Here is a 20,356-nt window from a genome sequence, read left to right on the forward strand (position 1 = left end):
GTTTTCCATAAGTAAACTATGTACATGACTCTGTGCATGTGGTCCAGGCCAGGCATAACAAAAAATAACCTCACCAGTAAAATAAGAATTTGCATGTGGTTAAATAACATACTGGTTTTCATGTGTGATCAGCGCAAACCATGGTGTAGTGTGTTTGTTTCAGGTCTGTATGTTTTGCTTCGAATAAGGATGAGGTTACTGAATGGAGGTGACTGACTTGAGGTGACGCCGCGCCCCTTTCGGCATCTGTCAGGAAGTGAATTCAAGAAAAATAGGAGCGCAAAACCGCGGAGACCGTGGGTCGCAGACGGACAAACATACCTCCGCCGTTTTGAGTTTTTAACCAGTAAGCTAGACATCTGAATGCTGCATATACACGGACAACACTACCAAAATGCTCATTAAAGAATTGTAAGTAAAAATGTTTGGGAAAATATGGTGTTTAGTTAAAACGTGTCACGCAGGAGAACGATGTCATACACAGGCAAACCATTGGGAAAATGTCTTGTGTGGCAATTATCCTCTTCGTTTATAGTATTTTCTCTGTTAGTCTAGTATAGCCTACTTACCATTTGGGAATTCAAAAAAACACGTGCAAGTTGGTATTCGCTGTGTTGTCTTTGCGTAAAATGTCAAGTTTGTCAATGCTATTGACTGCTTGTTGCCTGTCTTCACTGTATGGATAGACTCATTGAATTCATGCATTAAGTAAAAAATAATCATTAACACATTTGCCAAAATGGAAATGTATTGTCAGTTACCAAAATGTATCTTAACTGACAAAGTGCCACTAACTTTGTAACCATAACTTTAATTATAATCATCCCATGCATCGTCAGGCCTACTAAAAAAACATACAAGGGTGTGCCTTTTATCTCAAACTAATCCAGAGTATACACTTGCATGACATGTCATCTAACTCATTGGTTACGAGAGTCAACAACTGCCATATCAACGTGTCATCCTGATGCCCCAAACCTGCCTGTATCAATACCGTAGAATTAGTATGGTGCCTGTCTTGGCTCTCATTACGCCCAGATCTGTTTATAATGAAATATTCAGTGCTACTTAGACTGGGGACAGGTGGTGATTATTGCCTATTGTAGACTGGCAGAGGATGGGGCCAAAGCGAATTCTTTTCTGATAGTAGAAATCTACACCGGGCTTCAATTTCCTCTGACAATATTACAGCTAGAATCAGTAACACGTTCAGGCTTGCAATGTTCATAGTTGATAGGTAGAGCAGGACAGTATGGTCAATAATCCATAACGCGATAAATTGCCCGACTTGACGGTAAAAAGAACATTAATGTGCACCACTTTTTTTTTATCCATGAAACTACTACTAGTTTGATGGTTTTCGCCATCAGTTGTCCCATTAACAATCCCTCTTATTAGCTAGCTTATTTTCTTTCAAACTTCACATTTCTCTAGTATAGGCTACTTATCGTCATGAACGATGTAAGCGAAATGCCTGCGATAAGTGGTCGGTGTCGATTTATTTCAGATTTATCGTCCCAGGTCTTAGGCTAAACGTGTTTTGATTAACATACTCTTAGCAGTTGCTATCAGAGAATTGTCAGTCGGGAACTAATAAATCAAGTGATAAATTAGATGAGCAATAACATTAGTCATGAGCTGCAGGTGTTGTAATGTGATGTTGCGCTCTCTCTCTCTCTCTCTCTCTCTCTCTCTCTCTCTTCTAGTCGAGTCATCCTCCCCATATCTGTGGAAGAGGTAAGTAGCGACCGAGTGTCATTTATTTGTGTCTTGAACTCTCGCTTCATGTCACCTATCAAGCTGGTCAAGCTACATTCTCGTTTTCTGACTCAACGGTCAAATTGAGGTCAACGATTACCTAGCCCCATGAACGCAAAAGCGGAACGTTCACGGGGCCAACCCGTTACCTAACGTGCCTGTGCTCTTGAGGAATCAGGGCCGTCTGTATGTCAAGCAGTTGGTCTGCATTATGTTCCTCTAACCTTCAAGTTCCTGTTTGTACACACACCTTTCATGATGATGTGTGTGCACAGGATGTTGGCATGGTTTCCATTATGTTCACGATTGCAGTGTTTAGCCGGCCACACACAGTCAGGCTGGACATTGGCAGATAATATTAGCCATATTAATTAAAACGGAGCACCGTATTCCTGACTGAAGCTTTGCAGTTAAGTCAGTAGTTGTGGGTTGTTCCATGTCATTTCAGAAAGCCATGTCACCCACCATCTCAGATTGTTCTGAAATCGTTTCTGTAATTAGAAACCAATAAGATTAGCATTCCTGCAACATTATTTTGTTGAAATAAAATTTCATCTCTGAGAAATTAAGCTAATTGATTGCACCTAAATTGGCCAATTTAGTTTATAGGATTCATATAATGTTTGATAAATATAGTACCTGATATCTGATTTCGACCTAACTTTTTTAGGTTTATGGCCCATCCTACATCCTTATATTACCAGGTTCTGACTACTAGATGCTGCTGTTCCTGTATTAGGTGAAAAAAGTTTGAAGAACTTAAAGGGATAGTTCACCCAAATTACAAAATGACATGGGTTTCCTTACCCTGTAACCATTTTATTGTCAAGGTATGACAGCAAGGAATGCTAATCCTTAGTGCTGAGAGATTAACTTGGTTATTTTTTGCTTTTTAAACAACTTATTGATGTCGGTTCAATTATTTGAAATCCATTTTGTTCTGTTTTTTTTCTGTGAGCTCAATGCGCACATTTCTCGGCAGTTTCTCTAGAGATAAATCAGATCATGTCCAAACTGTGCGATGTAATAGGGAGTTGTAGTTTCCAAAAGGCCAATGTTATTCAGACAATGTGATAATTAACTACAATGGCCATAATCCATTGCGTGGCTCCTTGTCCAGTCTGTTTACTTTATGCCTGCTCCGTAAGAGACTGAAGAATGTGCAATCAAGAGGGGACACATAGAGAGCAGTTTCTTTGAGGTATCTCTACCTGAAAATACATGATCTAAGTGGTTGATAGTTGTTATTCAGCAGTCATGAAAATATGCCTTATTTACTTTGAAGAACTACTAAAATAGTGATTTTTGTCATATGAGTTGGAATGACATAAAGTAATCAAATAAAACTAATGTAATATACACAATTAAATAATTGTATTAGTGTGAATAACTGATGATTAGTAAGTGATAAGCAGTCATGGGCAGTCCCTACCATCATTGGTATTTCTGTGTCATTCTATGTTACAGCTTTCAACTCACATAATGCAAAGTGCATTTAAAATATCAAAACCAAAATCATGATATTTTTTTTTTTAGAATCTAACCAAAACCAACCGACCTCAAAAATCACTAATCTCTCAGCACTACTAATCTTATCTGTTTCTAACAACACAAGCGATTTCAGAACAATCTGAGACGGTGGGTGTCAATCCTATTTCTTGTGCTTTTTGAGGTGGAATGACCCTTGTATGTTCCACCAGATTTATTTTCATCAGACATAATCTTGCATTCCATCTTGGCAACAACTTATCAGCAACAGTGCTGATTCCACCGTTCTCTCTCCTTCCTTCTCAGTCTCCCTCTCTTTCTCCATTTGTTCTCAGAGTTCTAGTCACCAGCATCATTCCCCGCTCGCTCTTTAATTTTTTTTTATTTTTTTTTAAAGCTGACTTAAATCTAAGTCTAAGTTTCCCCCAAAATAAGATTCCAGATCAAGGATCATAACCCTACATTCCATTCATAGCCTTACATAAGGGTGATTCCTCATTGGAACAAAAACATACCATAGAAATGTACTTTTGGAGGACATTTTCTATCTTTATATTGAAAAAAATAAGCATAAACCATTTTAGATTTGGCAAATGTTTCAATATATTGTTGAACATAATATACTCTACATGCAAATCGAAGTTCCAGAATGAGGTCTCTGCTACTTTGATTCAAAATAGTTGCCTTCTTTTGGTGATTTGCAGGATGTGCAATGATACAAGTGAAAGGAGGGCTGTGATTGGTTAAATTGCCTGCTATGCCAATTTCTCTGTACAAAATGGGCCGTAACTTTAAAACTTCCACAGCCTGAGGAAGATGGACATTTTTAGTCACACGCACGCAGGGGAACAATAAGTGAAATGCTGGTTTTACACGTGTCGTCACATTCCTAACCACCTACTCGCGCATGAGATGGAACCACCAAAATAACACTGTTCGGTAGAGGATGTGATTGTACCCCATCTTCCTCCAAACAGAGCTGTTTCACCTGTTGAAAGCATCTCATTTTGGGATTACTTATCTAATCAGCCCGGCACAAACTATTCTGTGTTTTTAAATGTCAGTTGGCTGTTGGTTATTGAGTAGTGTCAATGTGCAGCAAGCGAGTCACCAGTTCCCTGTGGGTCACTAGCTCCCTGACGCACAGTGGCCGCGTTCCAGGACAACTTTATTGCAGTCACGCTGCACACAGCAACCTGCGGTTGCGTGCCACGTCATCGACTGCTGCTGGGTGACTCAAGGCCTGTGGTGGTGGTGGATGGATGGGGTGTGCTGCCTAGGCTGGTACAGTAGAGTTGGAGACAGTAATCCACCTGCCAAAGGTCTTTGACAGAGCTCTACACCCTGAAATCATTGGTGAGCATTTAACAAGGGAATTGTTGGCAGAGAGACTGTCATCCCCCCCAAAAAACTGCCACAGATGGCTATTACAGTATTTTTCTTATGCTTGCTGACAGTACTGTTATCCTGTTGAGCTGTTAAGCTGAAGTTGGTGTCTATCTGGGCTAAATGCACAAGGAACGCCCGGCCAGTGGTGAATATGGAAAACTGTCCCTGTCCAGGTGCTCTGAGGAGTGAATGGTTAGGGATGTGCCCACTGAAGTGGTTGCAGCTGTCTGTTAATGCAACTTGTGAACAATGGGGATTATTTAGTCTGTGTGTAACTGTAGGTCACTCCTCTTTCTCCCTCTCCACAGTACCAAGTGGGGCAGCTGTACTCTGTGGCTGAGACCAGTAAGAATGAGACGGGTGGAGGAGAAGGGGTGGAGGTGCTGAAGAATGAACCCTATGAGAAGGACGGAGAGAAGGGCCAGTACACCCACAAGATATATCACCTGCACAGGTACGATTGGTCCATCCACCTATCCATCCATCTACCCAGTGACTCCCATCCATCCAATCACCCAATGGTACAGTATATACCCATTGTTTCTTGAAGAATGTAACTCATAAATCCGTCATGAGCTCAGTTCAACTGAACCCAAAATATAAGCTTGTTTTACTCCATTGTAAACAATATAATTTGAAACAAATACTGTATAGCCTCAAAACATGGTTAAAACTACAATGGTCAGTCCTTGCATCCATAGGTTATGTCTATCCCTCAGCTATTTCACGAGAAATTGGTGGGGTGTTCTTATTATTTGAACTGCAGATTTCCACTTTTTATAAATAAAAAATATCTTTAAGAAATTATAAAATAGTTTGACAACCCTGTTTATATGCTTTCAAATTGTACTGAGAAAAAAATATAAATATAAAAAAATTAAAAATAAAATATATATATAAAAAAATATATATATAATATATAAAAAAATATATATATAATATTTAAAAAATATATAAATGCAACATGCAGCAATTTCAAAGATTTTACTGAGTTACAGTTCATATTAAGAAATCAGTCAAATAAATTAGGCCCTAATCTATGGATTTCACATGACTGGGCAGGGGTGCAGCCTTGGTGGGCCTGGGAGGGCATAGGGCCACCCACTTGGCAGCCCAGCCAATCAGAATGAGTTTTTCCCCGCAAAAGGGCTTTATTACAGACAGAAATACTCCTCAGCTCCCCTCACTACCCCACCCTCAGACGATCCCACAGGTGAAGAAGCCGGATGTGGAGGTCCTGGGCTGACGTGGTTACACGTGGTCTGCGGTTGTGAGGCCGGTTGGACGTACTGCCAAATTCTCTAAAACAACGTTGGAGGCAGCTTATGGTAGAGAAATGAACATTCAATTAGCTGGCAACAGCTCTGGTTTACATTCCTGCAGTCAGCTTGCCAACTGCACGCTCCCTCAAAACTTGAGATATCTGTAGCATTGTGTTGTGTGACAAAACTGCACATTTTAGTGTCATTTTATATTCCCACCACAAGGTGCACTTGTGTAATGATCATGCTGTTTAATCAGCGTCTTGATATGCCACACCTGTCAGGTGGCTGGATTGTCTTGGCAAAAAATAAATGCTCACTGACAGGGATATTAACTAATTTGTGCACAAAATTTGAGAGATACAATTTTTTGCATGTGGAACGTTTCTGGGATTTTTTCTTTTTTTTAGCTCATGAAACATGGGACCAACACTACATGTCCGTTTATATTTTTGTTCAGTGTATATCAAATTCAACCGTTTGTCTTTTTCAGTGATGAAGACACGGATCTCTCATGGTAGGGTGGGCTATATTTAAATAGGGTGAACTTTGAGCACCTCCTATCTCCTGACTCTTTTGGCATTTAGGGCCAAAAGGGCACTTTCTCACCACTTCTACCATTGGCAAACATGTGTGGGAAAGTTTTGTTCAATTGGGTGCGTTCAATTGGGTGCGGTGGTTGAGGTCAAAGGGATGTGGTCAAAAAGTGATTGAATTCATATGGATTTGACCCTAAAATAATAATATCTTACTTTTTCTCTGCAGTAAAGTGCCAAACTATGTGCGCATTCTGGCACCATCAACTGCTCTTAACATCCACGAGAAGGCCTGGAATGCTTACCCCTACTGTCGGACGGGTAAGTCCCCTGCTCTTTGTTACCTAGCCCTTCTGTAGCGAGAGAATATGTTGAATAATTAATTTGGGTATACACGCTAGCAGCCAGCACTGTGAGGACATGCTATTGGAATCTATGTAATGTCTGGACCAATTGCCAGGCATTGGGTATTAATGATGTATATAGACAACTTCTCAGTTTGATTGACAAGGAGTTAGCCAATTTCTAACATGTGCAACTATTGAGATATTATTTTGAACGTCTGTTCCCCTAAACATTGTTTACTCTCTTTGTCTCCTCATATCCATCTCTTCCCCTGTTGCAGTTATTACAGTAAGTACTGTTTTCTTCTATACATTTACATATACAGTATGTTACTGTTTACTTGCACACTATTCAGCTGTAAACATGGTGAAAGAGGAGCTGGTAACCTTGCCTGTCAAAAGGAAAGGAGAGAAGCGGATGGGGCTGACTTAACACAGAGAAAGACAGACACTCGTTTTGCCAGGGTGAACGTGTGTGTACGCACATGCATGTGCATGTTTTTTGTGTGATATTGACTGTACATTTGTTTATCCCATGTGTAACTCTGTTGTTTTTGTCGCACTGCTTTGCGTTTATCTTGTCCAGGTCACACTGGTATTTAACCAGGTAGGCCAGTTGAAAACCTGTTCTCAACTGGCCTACCTGGTTAAATAAAGGTGAAAAAAAATATATATATATATATATATATATATATATATATATATATATATATATATATATATATTTTTTTTTTTTTTTTTTTTTAAATGACCAGTACCACTGCTCATAGCTGATGTATGCCTCAAGATGTAATCACTTATAGTCCATATATAAAGGTTAAATAAATGTATTACTTTCAGTTTCAGACCTGGGTTCAAATACTATTTGAAATCTTTCAAATACTTTGGATTTTTGCTCTAGCCCAGGATGGGGTTTACTGGTTAAGGACTATTCTATAGATTGATTAAGCCAGCATGCTCAATCAAGCACATATAGTATTTGACATGATTTCAAATAGTCTTTGAACCCAGTATGTGTTGGACACTTGATTGATCTCGTTTGTTATTATTTTCCCTTCCTCCCGCAGAATGAATACATGAAGGACAATTTTCTGATTAAAATTGAGACGTGGCACAAGCCCGACATGGGGGTTCAGGACAATGTGAGTGAGCAGCTAATGTAATGAGTCTGAATGTACACCATGTCAAGCATGGACCACCGGCACATTTAATTCAGTTGGCGGACGTCACTAGTCCTTTAATTTAACGATTTCCCCTTTTTATTTTATCGATCAGACTCCAATCAGTCACTTCACATTGACGTCATTTCATTCCATGTAATTTCCGTGTCCATCCTCTGACTTGGTGAAAGGATACGGAAACCCTTCTCGTGTTTGCATTTTTAGTTCTCAGGCCTGCTCTGTTGGTGATGACACTGAAACAACATGTACACATTATGTATCAAAGTGCTATGTAATCAGGGTTGGGGCCAATTTCAATTCAGTTTCCCTCAAAATTGGATTTAGAATTTGCTTTTCAGTTTATTTCCTGAATTGAGTGGATTGAAATGTAATTGGCCCCAAGGCCAACCAGGCATGTTATACCTAGTCTATGTAGTGACTACTAGTGAGGCATTCTTAGCTCTTGAAGTGGGTAACTTACTATAAATGATTCCCTGCATAGGTACATGGACTAGACCCAGATCAGTGGAAGAAGACTGAAGTAGTCTACATTGACATCGCTGACAAAAGCCAAGTGGATGTCAAGGTGATGGCAGTGATTGATCAGTGTGAATGTACTAACAAGTTGTTAGCAATAAGCATTCTTTGAAACTCTTTTACTGTTCTAAACCCAGACACATCAGGGTTGCATTCATAAGGCAGCAAATGGTAAAAAAATGACTGAAACAGGGAGGGATTGCCTGAACTTGTCCAATAGAAATTCCCTTACTGAGAAAGCAGGCTTCTGGCAAATAGTTGTGGCAAATCTTTGGCCAAATTTGTGGCCAGCTCATATTTTAAAATGAAATGACTTTCGTGGCAAACTGTTGCCACAAATTTGCAGCGACTTATGAAATTCTGGAAAACAATACTGGGAAACTTGTGGCGAACATTCTGTTTGCTGCAAATTTGCTTCACACTGATTATGAAAATGCAAATTGAAACAGGTTTTTGATTACTTTGTGTATTAACAACATTGAAATGTATATGCAATTTGGTTTGTGTCGATACATTTAAATGAACTTCCTTCTCACAGAGAACTAAACGTACTACAGGTCCTTCAGAAAGTATTCCCACCCCTTGACTTTTTACACATTTTGTTACAAAGTGGGATTAAATTTGATTTAATTCTTATTTTTTTTCAATCTACACAAAATACTTTAATGTCGAAGTGGAAGAAAGTCACATTTAAAAATAAAAAAAACATGAAGTAAAACCCTAATACTGCATATCTTGATTAGATAAGTATTCAACCCCCTGAGTCCATACATGCTAGAATTACCTTCAACGGCGATTACAGCTGTGAGTCTTTCTGGGTAAACTAGCCAGTCAGTGGTGCTGACAGATTGAAACTGATCTAGCTAGCAACAAAATGTGTTTCACACTATCCCATAAAACATGACATGCTTACCAGGCATCAATTAGCTTGCACAATTATGAAGTTAAGTTAAAACACTCACTTGACAACATCGGTAGCTAGTTAGCATTTTCCACCCTGTTTGAGCTCAATGTGTTTACCAGTAGGGATGAAACGGTTACCGGTTTCACGATAAACCACGGTAAAATTCCCGACGGTTAGTATTACCGTTTCAAATTTTAATTCTCATTAAAACCGTGTTTGATTACCACGGTTTGAAAAACTCATATGGTAAATACTGTCCGGCATCAACCAAAGTTAGCAACGGTCTGGCGCAGCATGCAGCGTGGATTTTATTTTGTGTGAAAACATGCGGGAAGGCAGTGACAGCGCTCGGGAGATTTTTCAGCCTTCTAAGAGGACCAAATCTGAAGTGTGGTCGTATTTTGGGTTTTACAAGAGTGCTGAGGGAAACCTAATCGAAGATGGTCACCCTGTCTGCAGAACATGCAGCAAAAAGAAATAGCTGCGAAAGGGGACAACACTTCAAATCTCTTGAGTCATCTTCGTGATCACCACCCGCTACTTTATAGCGAATGCAAGGTAAGTTAACTTTTAGCTCAATGCATGATGTGGGGGAAATGTCATGGTTTGTCTGTCAAACTTGCTAATAGCTTGTCAATCATTTTAACGGAAGCGTTCAGTGTTACCTACTCTTGTAAAAACACTGCACGTTGTCCTGCTGCTGTACCCGTCGTGTATCTGCACTCTCTATTTACCCATTGCACACGATAACACCTTATGTAGTTTAGTCACCCAACCAACATATATTTTGTTCATTTAAAATCCGTCAGACGTCGATTTGGTTGTAAGTGTTTCAACAGGAGAAACACTATAGACTCCTATACAAGACTCCTGTATTTATGTCAATTGCTGTGCTCATTGCAATTACTATCACTGTCTTAAGACTCGTTTGTATTTATGTAAATTGTGCATGGGCTCATTGCATATACTCAAATGCAACAGAGATGATTGTGTGAGTGAATAATAATTATAATGTAGTAATAAAAGTAATACATTTTCTTTTCCCTTGGTTACAGAGTGGATGTGCAGCAGGCAAACCCAGCGATGCTACTGGTCCCTCATCTACAGTTGTGAACTTGTGACACAGACACTGAGCAAGCATTTAAATGGCAGGCTGCTTATGCACCCATGTCAAAAAATGCTCAGGACCTCACTGCAGCCCTTTTCATATTTACATTGCAAAGGTCATGCCATTTCAAATTGTTGAGAGGCCTGGCTTTCTGAGGCTGAAGAAGGTTGCCGTGCCTCACTACAAAGTGCCATCGCAAAATTTTTCCAAGACTGAAATCCCAAACCTGTACAACCAGGTTAAAGCTGATGTTGGAAAAGGTTTGGCTCAAAGCATATGGTTTGCTGCAACTACTGACCTCTGGACCAGTGAAAGCGGAGGTGGTCAACCCTACATCAGCTTCACTATCCATTACCTCACCACAGACTGGCAACTGGAATCAAATTGCCTGGAAACACAGTTCTTCTGAGAAGATCACTCGGCTCACAACAGAGTTTTTGAGAATATGCCTGGAGAGTGGGGGGGGGATCAACAAGAAAGACCTGGTCTGCATAACCACAGACAACGCAACAAACATGATCAAGGCTTTTGAAGATTTCCCAGATCTGTGGCTTGGGTGCTTTGAACCTGGCCACCTCAAAGGCTCTGAAAATTCAGAGCGTTGACACAGCAGCCAAGGCCTGCCGTCATCTGGTCCAAGGCTTCTCACGGAGCTGGAAGAGGAGAGAACTGAGAGAAAAGCAAGCTGCCCTCAACATGCCCCAGAAGGCTCTGATCCATGATGTGGTGACCCGGATGGGGGATCTACACACAAGATGCGTGAGCGTTTCCTCAGCCAACAGCAGCCATTCTGTGTGACACTGGCTAGAGAACGAGGAACATGGAATCTGATGCCCAAGGATGCCGACATAAGTGTCATGGACCATCTGTGCCAGCTGCTTAAATCTCTGAGAACGTTTTTATAGATGCACTTGCCTCAGAGACACGAGTGACACTGTCAGCCATCAAACCTGTCCTGGACCACAGCACCTGTGATGTTCTGGTGGAAAAGGATACGGAGCCATCCCTGACCAAGGAGATGAAAAGGGTAATGAGAGAAGACTTTAACAACAGACACACAGAGAAGGCAAAGAGTCATGCACATGGCTTGTTTCATTGACCCCAACTTCAATAGGACCTTTTTAGATAACCCTAAGGCAGCAGAGCGGGGCAGAGGGTCAGATTCTGACCACCCCAGAAGACAGAGTGAAAGAATAGATCAAGGTCTACCTGTCTCTGCCACCCATTCCAGCAGAAGAGGATCCACTGGTGTGGTGGAGGGGCTCTGCATCAGAGCTGCCTCACCTTGCCAGGGTTGCCAGGAAGCTTTTCTGCATCTCAGCAACCAGCGTGCCATCAGTGTTCAGTGCCAGCGGGCACATTGTCTCCCCTCGCAGATCACTACTTAAACCGGACCAAGTAAATATGCTGACATTTTTACATTTCAATCTCAAGTAAGCAAAGGATGTCCAGGATGTTAGGCCAGCAGCACCTTATTTCGTTATGAAGGAGAGAACGGACAATCGATCACTGCTGTTCATTTGATTTGTTTATATATTTTGTGTTATTTTAATGTCAACACATGCACATTAGATTTGTTTACATATGGTTGTATTGTTCTTACATGCACATTAGATGTGTTTACATATGGTTGTATTGTTCTTACATGCACATTAGATTTGTTTACATATGGTTGTATTGTTCTTACATGCACATTGGATTTGTTTACATATGGTTGTATTGTTCTTACATGCACATTGGATTTGTTTACATATGGTTGTATTGTTCTTACATGCACATTAGATTTGTTTACATATGGTTGTATTGTTCTTACATGCACATTAGATTTGTTTACATATGGTTGTATTGTTCTTACATGCACATTGGATTTGTTTACATATGGTTGTATTGTTCTTACATGCACATTGGATTTGTTTACATATGGTTGTATTGTTCTTACATGCACATTGGATTTGTTTACATATGGTTGTATTGTTCTTACATGCACATTGGATTTGTTTACATATGGTTGTATTGTTCTTACATGCACGTTGCTTTACTTGTGTTGCTTTTATATGCACATTTGATTTACTTAAGGTTGTGTTCATTTAAACCTGCTCTAGAGAAACTTGTACCTCATGGCCACATGGTGCCATATTTAATGCTATTATTTTAATGTTTATGCACTCAAAGTGCATAGTCCTGCTAATTTTGTTTGTTAGTTTTCAATATAAAACTTGGTGAACTGATTTCAGTGTTTGTATCAGTACTTTTTGAACATTTTCCAGCACATTTGAACTATACTGCGATAATACTGATAACCGTGATCATTTTGCTCACTATAATCGTGATATGAAATTTCCATATGGTTTCATCTCTATTTACCAGAAACGACTTCTGTCTGGTAAACTGTTGCCACTAGTGGCAATAAATATTGTTGCCACAGGTTTTCCCTTAATGTCTATGGGTTTGCCACAGATTCAAATACTTCTTGTTTGCCAGAAAAAAAACTCTAGTGAATGATTTGCCACTATTTGCAATAAATATTGTTGTTGCCAAAGGTTTCTCGCTGATTCAGCACTAGTGGTAAACCTTTGCCACAAAATGTTGCCAGAAGTTTACAAACTTGCCATAAATCTGCAGGAACTTTCCCAAAACCAATTATTTTTAAGGCACAACACTTCATTTTAACTTGATAAATGTTCTACTACATTTTGCTACGGTGTTCCCTAATGAGTACGACCCAGTTATCTGAATAGAATTAAATAGAACACTGGTATCTTTGCATCCTACTCATCTGCTCACTCTGCTCCACACAGGACTATAAGCCAGAAGAAGATCCTGCCATATTCAAGTCAGAGAAGACAGGCAGGGGCCCCCTGGGGCCTAACTGGAAGGTACTACCCAAACCAATATTCCTCCATTTCTTCCAAACCTATGAAGATGTCCAGTGAAAGCAGATATGCAATTTGTTGACACCAACACAACACCGTACCAACTTGGATACACATTATCCCAAATGCTAATAAGTAAAAACGTTCGTGAAATTCGCTGCGCTGTTTTGCTTGAGAATGAAGGTTCCGACATGGCGTCCGTTCTAAAACCTGGCCTAAACTCTCTTGACATATGACTCTGGCTGTATCTATTCTGGTTCGGAAGCTCTATTATGTGTTGTCAACTGTTCTGCCTCTGCTTGAGGTTGTAATAACTTGTCTTTACCTCTGCAGAAAGAGCTTCCCAGCAACACAAACTCTCCTCACATGTGTGCCTATAAGTTAGTCACAGTCAACTTCAAATGGTGGGGAGTCCAAAACAAAATTGAGAACTTCATTCAGAAGGTGCGGTAGGAGACTTGTCAATTATTCCAGTATTTGCATAATATTCCGTTATGGTGCCTACATCTTTAAGTGCTCCAGTTCAAACCTAGTGCTAGTACAGAGGCAAAGTCCAGTATTTTCATATCGCTCTATGTTCATGCAAAAAAATGACTCCGGCCTGGAACCCTTGAAGAAGAAACTAGTAGACAGAGTTGGCTGAGAAATAAGATATCCGAAGCTGTGCAGTCTCTGGGTGTGACAAAAGACTAGTTTACAATAAAGACTAAAAAGTGTTTTCTGTCCTCTAGTGGACAGACAGTGATTTGCCAGAGACATGCTACTCCAAGTTGCACATAATAAATGCTGATATTACTAATATTTTTTTGGAAGTAATTGTTTTGTCTAATTTCTTTCCCTTTCTGATTTCCAGCAAGAGAAGCGATTGTTTACAAAGTTCCACAGACAGCTGTTCTGTTTGATTGATAAATGGATCGGACTGACAATGGAGGACATTCGCCGTATTGAAGAGGAGACCCAAAAAGAGCTGGATGAGGTAATTTACTGTACATTTGTTTGGTCTTTGGCATCAATTAACTCCGAATGAGATGTACAGTACTACTGTCTTATTGGTTTTGTCATTAGGCATCAGAAATGTGTTGTCCTGGATATCCTACTTATTGAGTGTCTGTGTTTATCTGTGTGTTTGTGTGTGTCAGATGAGGGAGAAGGATCCAGTCAAAGGGAGTTCTGCCTCAGAGGACTGAGGCTGTGCAGCTGTGATTGTGAGTACCGCTCTGTCTGGTGGTCAGTGGGAATTGAGACTGAGTTCAGGGAGGTGTTCATTAGTGCACGTAATGGAAAATGCTTTAAAGCAATTTGCAACAGAAAACAATGATGAGCGTTTCTAATAGGACAAGTCCAGGTATGTCATTCCCTGTATTTAGAGTAAGTTAATTTTCTTCCGCTTGGTACCAAACGAACACGACACACATGAGGAGCTCAGGACGTGCACCTTACCCCATATGAGTCAGCTACAGTGTTATCAGTGTCATAGTGTAATCGCTCAGATCTCATACTCTATCACGTTTCCCCAACTAGTGGCCCGCGGGCCAATTTTGTCCCACATTTGATTTTATTTGGCCCACAAGTTTTCTGAGCAAGGAAAACTTTCTCGCCAATAAGGGAAAAAAAGTTGGACATAGGACTGTAAAAAACAGCAAATCATCTCCAAGTCATTTTAATTTCCATGCGTAATAGAAAGATGTGTGTGATCTTATACAAATGTAAGCAAGGTTTGAAATAATTGTTTTAGTTAGTTATATTCTTTTTGGGCTTCTTGCGGTATATTTTTAGTCTACAAATGTATTTGGAATTATGTTTCGGCCCTCTGACAATCTGCTCAAGAAAATAATCAGCCCTTGACTGAATCTAGTTGATGGTCCCTGCTCTAAATCTTCAAGCAATAAGTCCTCTTATAATTGTGCACAAGGAAACAAGCCTCGTCTATCTTGCAGATTTGCATTTTATAGATTATAATCAAGTCGGTCACACATCTTTCTCTCGTTCCACTTTTTCAGATCTGTTACTGAAACACCAGCATCTCTGCCCTGCCCTTGTACTTGGAAATGATATGGCTGCATGCAGACCCCTATACTGTCCAGGCAAGCCATGGAGAGGTCCCAGCAGCCCAGAGGTCCACAGTAACCTTACCTCTGGTGGCCATCACATTCCTAATTAATTATGTCACTTGTCAAGTTTTTTTTAAATGGGAATTTTGTTTTTGAGTTGTAGTGATAGTATTTTCTATTGTCTTTAATTCCTCATGTGTTTTGTGGACAAACCTGAATTTGTGGGTCACTCCTGTCTATCAAAGTACTACGATGTCTCTGTATTTCCCTCTTGGTTACAGTGCATTGTTCTTGCCCGGGGACAATCTGCATCAGCAGGCCAACCTGAATCAGCAGGCTGAAAACCAGTTGTAGTGTTATGGCTTTGGGTGTACGTCTTTTTGGGGCAGGAAATATGGAACAATATACCTGGTCTCTGAGTAATAAATCATGTCCTGTACTGTATTTTTCTGTATTAATTCACAGGGTCATTTTCTCTGATTAATTGATTGAGCAACATTTATTGTTCTATACAACCTATGTTATTCAATATAAAAAATAGTATATTTATACTCTTTGTGTTCTGTGATTGTTTTCGTTGGTGCAAGAGCTGTGTTCCCATTTTTCCTGACTTGCTTGATTTTCTTTACATCCTTTTATGTCAAAGAATTTCACAGAAATGGTTTAAAAGATCACGATAAGTAAATCTCTTAACAACCCGTTGTTCATATGGTTTTTCAAAATGGAACTCACGTCAGCGGGGTGTCCTAACCGTAACGCATTTTGATCCCACTTATTTCACCCTGTCACCCTTTTCACTTGCACAAATCCCACACCTTTTTCTGTAGATCTATAGACACCAATTTAGACTACAGTCAGACTGACTGAACAGAAGCAGGCTGCTTGATGAGAAGGCTCGATCCTGTCATCCTGTAAGTCAAGGACCGCCACAGAAGGTATGTTGAAGGGGGAAAATATTGCTATGTTGATGATAAATGGAGAAAATATTGTTATGTTGATGATAAATGGAGAAAATATTGCTATGTTGATGATAAATGGAGAAAATATTGTTATGTTGATGATAAATGGAGAAAATATTGCTATGTTGATGATAAATGGAGAAAATATTGTTATGTTGATGATAAATGGAGAAAATATTGTTATGTTGATGATAAATGGAGAAAATATTGCTATGTTGATGATAAATGGAGAAAATATTGCTATGTTGATGATAAATGGAGAAAATATTGTTATGTTGATGATAAATGGGAGAGTGGAGTGATTCAACTTTTAAAGTAGCTTGGGACAGAGAGGAATAAATCTGATTTTGATGCATAGTTGCTGTCTTTATATGATGCCGCTTTTATGGAGCCAGCTAGCTGCCAAAAGGTTGAATGTACGTATCGTAAGAGAATCCATACATTAAATTGTTAGGATCGTAAGAAAAGCCATGCATGAAACGTAAACGTGAAATTTCATCTGTGAACATACAATCACCGTGTTACGATTACGGACTATCATACCTTTTAGAGTTTTGGCACTTCTCGCCAACAAAAAAAACATACACCAAACGCCCTTTGAGGAGTGCTATGCGAACAAGAAAAACACAGTATTTAAAATTAAAAACTGTAGTCAGGGAAACCAGAAAGAGGAATCCTGCACGTTTTCAAGTAAAGTCTCTATTACTCAGCTGAGTTAACTTCACATTTATGGAGCTAATGTAATGGATTTGTTTGCCAGGGCAAGTCTAGATAGTACTATCTGTATTATGCCGTACAACAGTGACGTTTCAGTCTGCTAGGTGCATCTCCACAGCATGGGCATATCTCTGGGTGACGTGGACATCCCCATGCATACACCTTATCACCATATGACTAATACAATATTGCACCATCCCATTCTCTTGGCTCTGTCTACAATCATAACCAGTAGTATATACCAGGAATAATGAAATAATAGATGTTTGGTGGATTTGTGAATTATGCATGACCACTGGAGTCTTTGACACAAATTTTTTAACTGTACACTACCGGTCAAAAGTTTTAGAACACCTACTCATTCAAGGGTTTTAACTATTTTCTACATTGTAGAATAATAATGACGACATCAAAACTATGAATTAACACACATGGAATCATGTAGTAACCAAAAAAGTGTTAAATAAATCAAAATATATCTTGCATTTGAGATTTTTCAAACAGCGTCCCTTTGCCTTGATGACCGCTTTGCACACGCTTGGCATTCTCTCAACCAACTTCATGAGGTAGTCACCTGGAATGCATTTAAATTAACCGCTGTGCCTTGTTAAAAGTTCATTTGTGGAGTTTCTTTCCTTAATGCGTTTGAGCCAATCTGTTGTTGTGATAAGGTATGGGGTATACAGAAGCTAGCCCTATTTGGTAAAAGACCAAGTCCATATTATGGCACGAACAGCTCAAATAAGCAAAGACAGCCCATCATTACTTTGACTGACCTTCATGTCTTAATCTAGAAAAATTCAAGAACTTTGGAGTTTTTTTAAGTGCAGTCACAAGAACCATCAAGTGCTATGATGAAACTGGCTCTCGTGAGGACAGCCACAGGAAAGGAAGACCCACAGTTACCTCTGCTGCAGAGCATAAGTTCATTAGAGTTAACTGCACCTCAGATTGCAGCCCAAATGAATTCTTCAGAGTTAAAGTAATAGACACATCTCAACATCAGCTATTTAGAAGAGACCGCGTGAATTAGGCCTTCATGGTCGAAAGGCTGCAAAGAAACACCTACTAAAAGACGCCAATAAGAAGAGACTTGCTTGGGCCAAGAAACACGAGAAATGGACATTCGGTGGAGATCTCTCCTTTGGTCTGATGTGTCCAAATTTGAGATATTTGGTTCCAACCGCCGTGTCTTTGTGAGACGCAGAGTAAGTGAACAGATGATCTTCACGTGTGTGGTTCCCACTGTGAAGTATGGAGGAGGTGTGATGGTGTGTGTGTGGGGGGGGCTTTGCTGTTGACACTGTGATTTATTTAGAATGTAATGCACACTTAACCAGCATGGCTACCACAGCATTCTGCAGTGATACGCCATCCTATCTGGTTTGCGCTGGGTGGGACTATCATTTGTTTTTCAACAGGACAATTACCCAACACACCTCCAGGCTGTGTAAGGGCTATTTTACCAGGAAGGAGAGTCTTGGAGTGCTGCATCAGATAACCTGGCCTCCACAATCCCCTGACCTCAACCTAATTGAGATGGTTTGGGATGAGTGGGACCGCAGAGTGAAGGAAAAGCAGCCAACAAGTGCTCAGCACATGTGGGATTTTCTTCAAGACTGTTGGAAAAGCATTCCAGGTGAAGCTGGTTGAGAGAATGCCAAGTGTGTGCAAAGCTGTCATCTAGACAATGGGTGGCTATTTGAAGATTCTCAAATACAAAATATATTTTGATGTAACACTTTTTTGGTTACTACCTGATTCCATATGTGTGCGGCAGGGTAGCCTAGTGGTGGACTAGCATTGGACTTGTAACCGGAAGGTTGCAAGTTCAAACCCCCGAGCTGACATGGTACAAATCTGTCGTTCTGCCCCTGAACAGGCAGTTAACCCACTGTTCCTAGGCCGTCATTGAAAATAAGAATTTGTTCTTAACTGACTTGCCTGGTTAAATAAAGAAAATAAAAAAAAATCATAGTTTTGATGTCTTCACTTCTATTCTACAATGTAGAAAATAGTTAAAATAAGAAAATAAAAAAACCCTAGGTGTTCTAAAACTTTTGACCGGTAGTGCATTTCATCACTCAAAATCTTGCCAAAGCATATTTTGTAGGAGGGGTTAATATGAATTTAAAATCATTTGACATGATTTAGATTAATCGGGTCATGAACATATGGACTTTGAAATGAACAACGGAAAGATTAAACGTAGGCTACGTCTGGCATAAGCTTATTCACACACTTTACAATAACTCTGTTGCGGTAGTCTTAGGTAGTCTTCTTATAGGCTATTCCCTCCATTGCGATACGGCTGCCCAGTTGAAGAGCTTGTGATCTCCATGCAGCGCCTTCGGAAAAGCCCCCCTCAAAGAGATGCTCTTCTGGAGCCATGCAGCCATAGTCATACCCTAATCTAGGCCTATTTGCCTACTAGACAAAAAGTGCAGCGCATGCATGCAACTCATAATTCCAACATATTTGAATGTTTAATTAATTCAGTTCAGCCAGTCAGTATGTCATCCATTCAGACATTTGTCTAAATTGTAATAGGGACTAAAAGGCGAGAGGATTTACCCAGCCCAAAATCTGTCCATGTGAGATAAGCCCTTTTTTGTATGGAGGTCTATGCGAGAGTGTTAAATTATTTGATAGAGTAGAGGTTTTGTAATGTTTGGTCAGTTAAACATTTACTGATAATAGAGGTTGCACGAAGCATTTCGCCAACTTTGAGAAAAACGACTTTGTTGTGCCTGTTGTTCACACGCGTACCTGCCCTCTCATTGGCTAGAATGGTCCCACTGACCTGACCTCACTTACCCTCAATCATTGAGGAAGTACTGTAGAGAAGATTACTGTTTATCTTATATGCATAGTCACTTTAACTATACATGCATGTACATACTACCTCAATTGGCCCGACCAACCAATGCTCCCGCACATTGGCCAACCGGGCTATCTGCATTGTGTCCCTCCACCCGCAAACCCCTCTTTTTACGCTACTGCTACTCTCTGTTCATCATATATGCATAGTCACTTTAACCATACCTACATGTACATACTACCTCAATAAGCCTGACTAACCGGTGTCTGTATATAGCCTTGCTACTGTTATTTTCAATTGTCTTTTTACTGTTATTTTATTTCTTTACTTGCTTTACTTAAGTAAGCATTTCACTGTAAGGTCTACTACACCTGTTGTATTCGGCGCACGTGACAAATAAACTTTGATTTGACGGAAATGTATGTTCTGTTTGAAAGTGATGGCGGGTG

General features: G+C 39.9%; 1 protein-coding gene across 2 annotated transcripts; it reads left to right on the forward strand.

The window, feature by feature from the left end:
- The first annotated feature begins 233 nt into the window (after positions 1–233).
- LOC110503651 (phosphatidylinositol transfer protein alpha isoform) lies at positions 234–15,962 on the forward strand. Of its 2 annotated transcripts, XM_021582088.2 has the most exons (13): positions 234–411; positions 1,707–1,737; positions 4,944–5,089; positions 6,391–6,414; positions 6,663–6,754; positions 7,059–7,066; positions 7,845–7,919; positions 8,440–8,523; positions 13,285–13,362; positions 13,693–13,803; positions 14,213–14,335; positions 14,499–14,564; positions 15,360–15,962. In XM_021582088.2, the coding sequence occupies exons 1-12, from the start codon at positions 395–397 to the stop codon at positions 14,544–14,546; spliced, it is 837 nt and encodes a 278-aa protein (XP_021437763.1). In that variant the 5' UTR covers positions 234–394; the 3' UTR covers positions 14,547–14,564; positions 15,360–15,962. The 2 variants fall into 2 exon arrangements, with proteins under 2 accessions (XP_021437763.1, XP_021437764.1); XM_021582089.2 differs by lacking the exon at positions 6,391–6,414 and having other exon boundaries at positions 240–411.
- The last annotated feature ends 4,394 nt before the right edge of the window (positions 15,963–20,356 follow it).

The sequence above is a fragment of the Oncorhynchus mykiss genome, chromosome 24 (genome assembly GCF_013265735.2).
Source record: "Oncorhynchus mykiss isolate Arlee chromosome 24, USDA_OmykA_1.1, whole genome shotgun sequence".
Classification (NCBI taxonomy): domain Eukaryota; kingdom Metazoa; phylum Chordata; class Actinopteri; order Salmoniformes; family Salmonidae; genus Oncorhynchus; species Oncorhynchus mykiss.

Excerpts from the sequence above, each read along its gene's own strand:
- LOC110503651 (XM_021582088.2), top strand. Across the intron at positions 13,804-14,212 it reads TTGAGAACTTCATTCAGAAG|CAAGAGAAGCGATTGTTTAC; the intron begins GTGCGGTAGGAG and ends TCTGATTTCCAG. Across the intron at positions 14,336-14,498 it reads CCCAAAAAGAGCTGGATGAG|ATGAGGGAGAAGGATCCAGT; the intron begins GTAATTTACTGT and ends TGTGTGTGTCAG.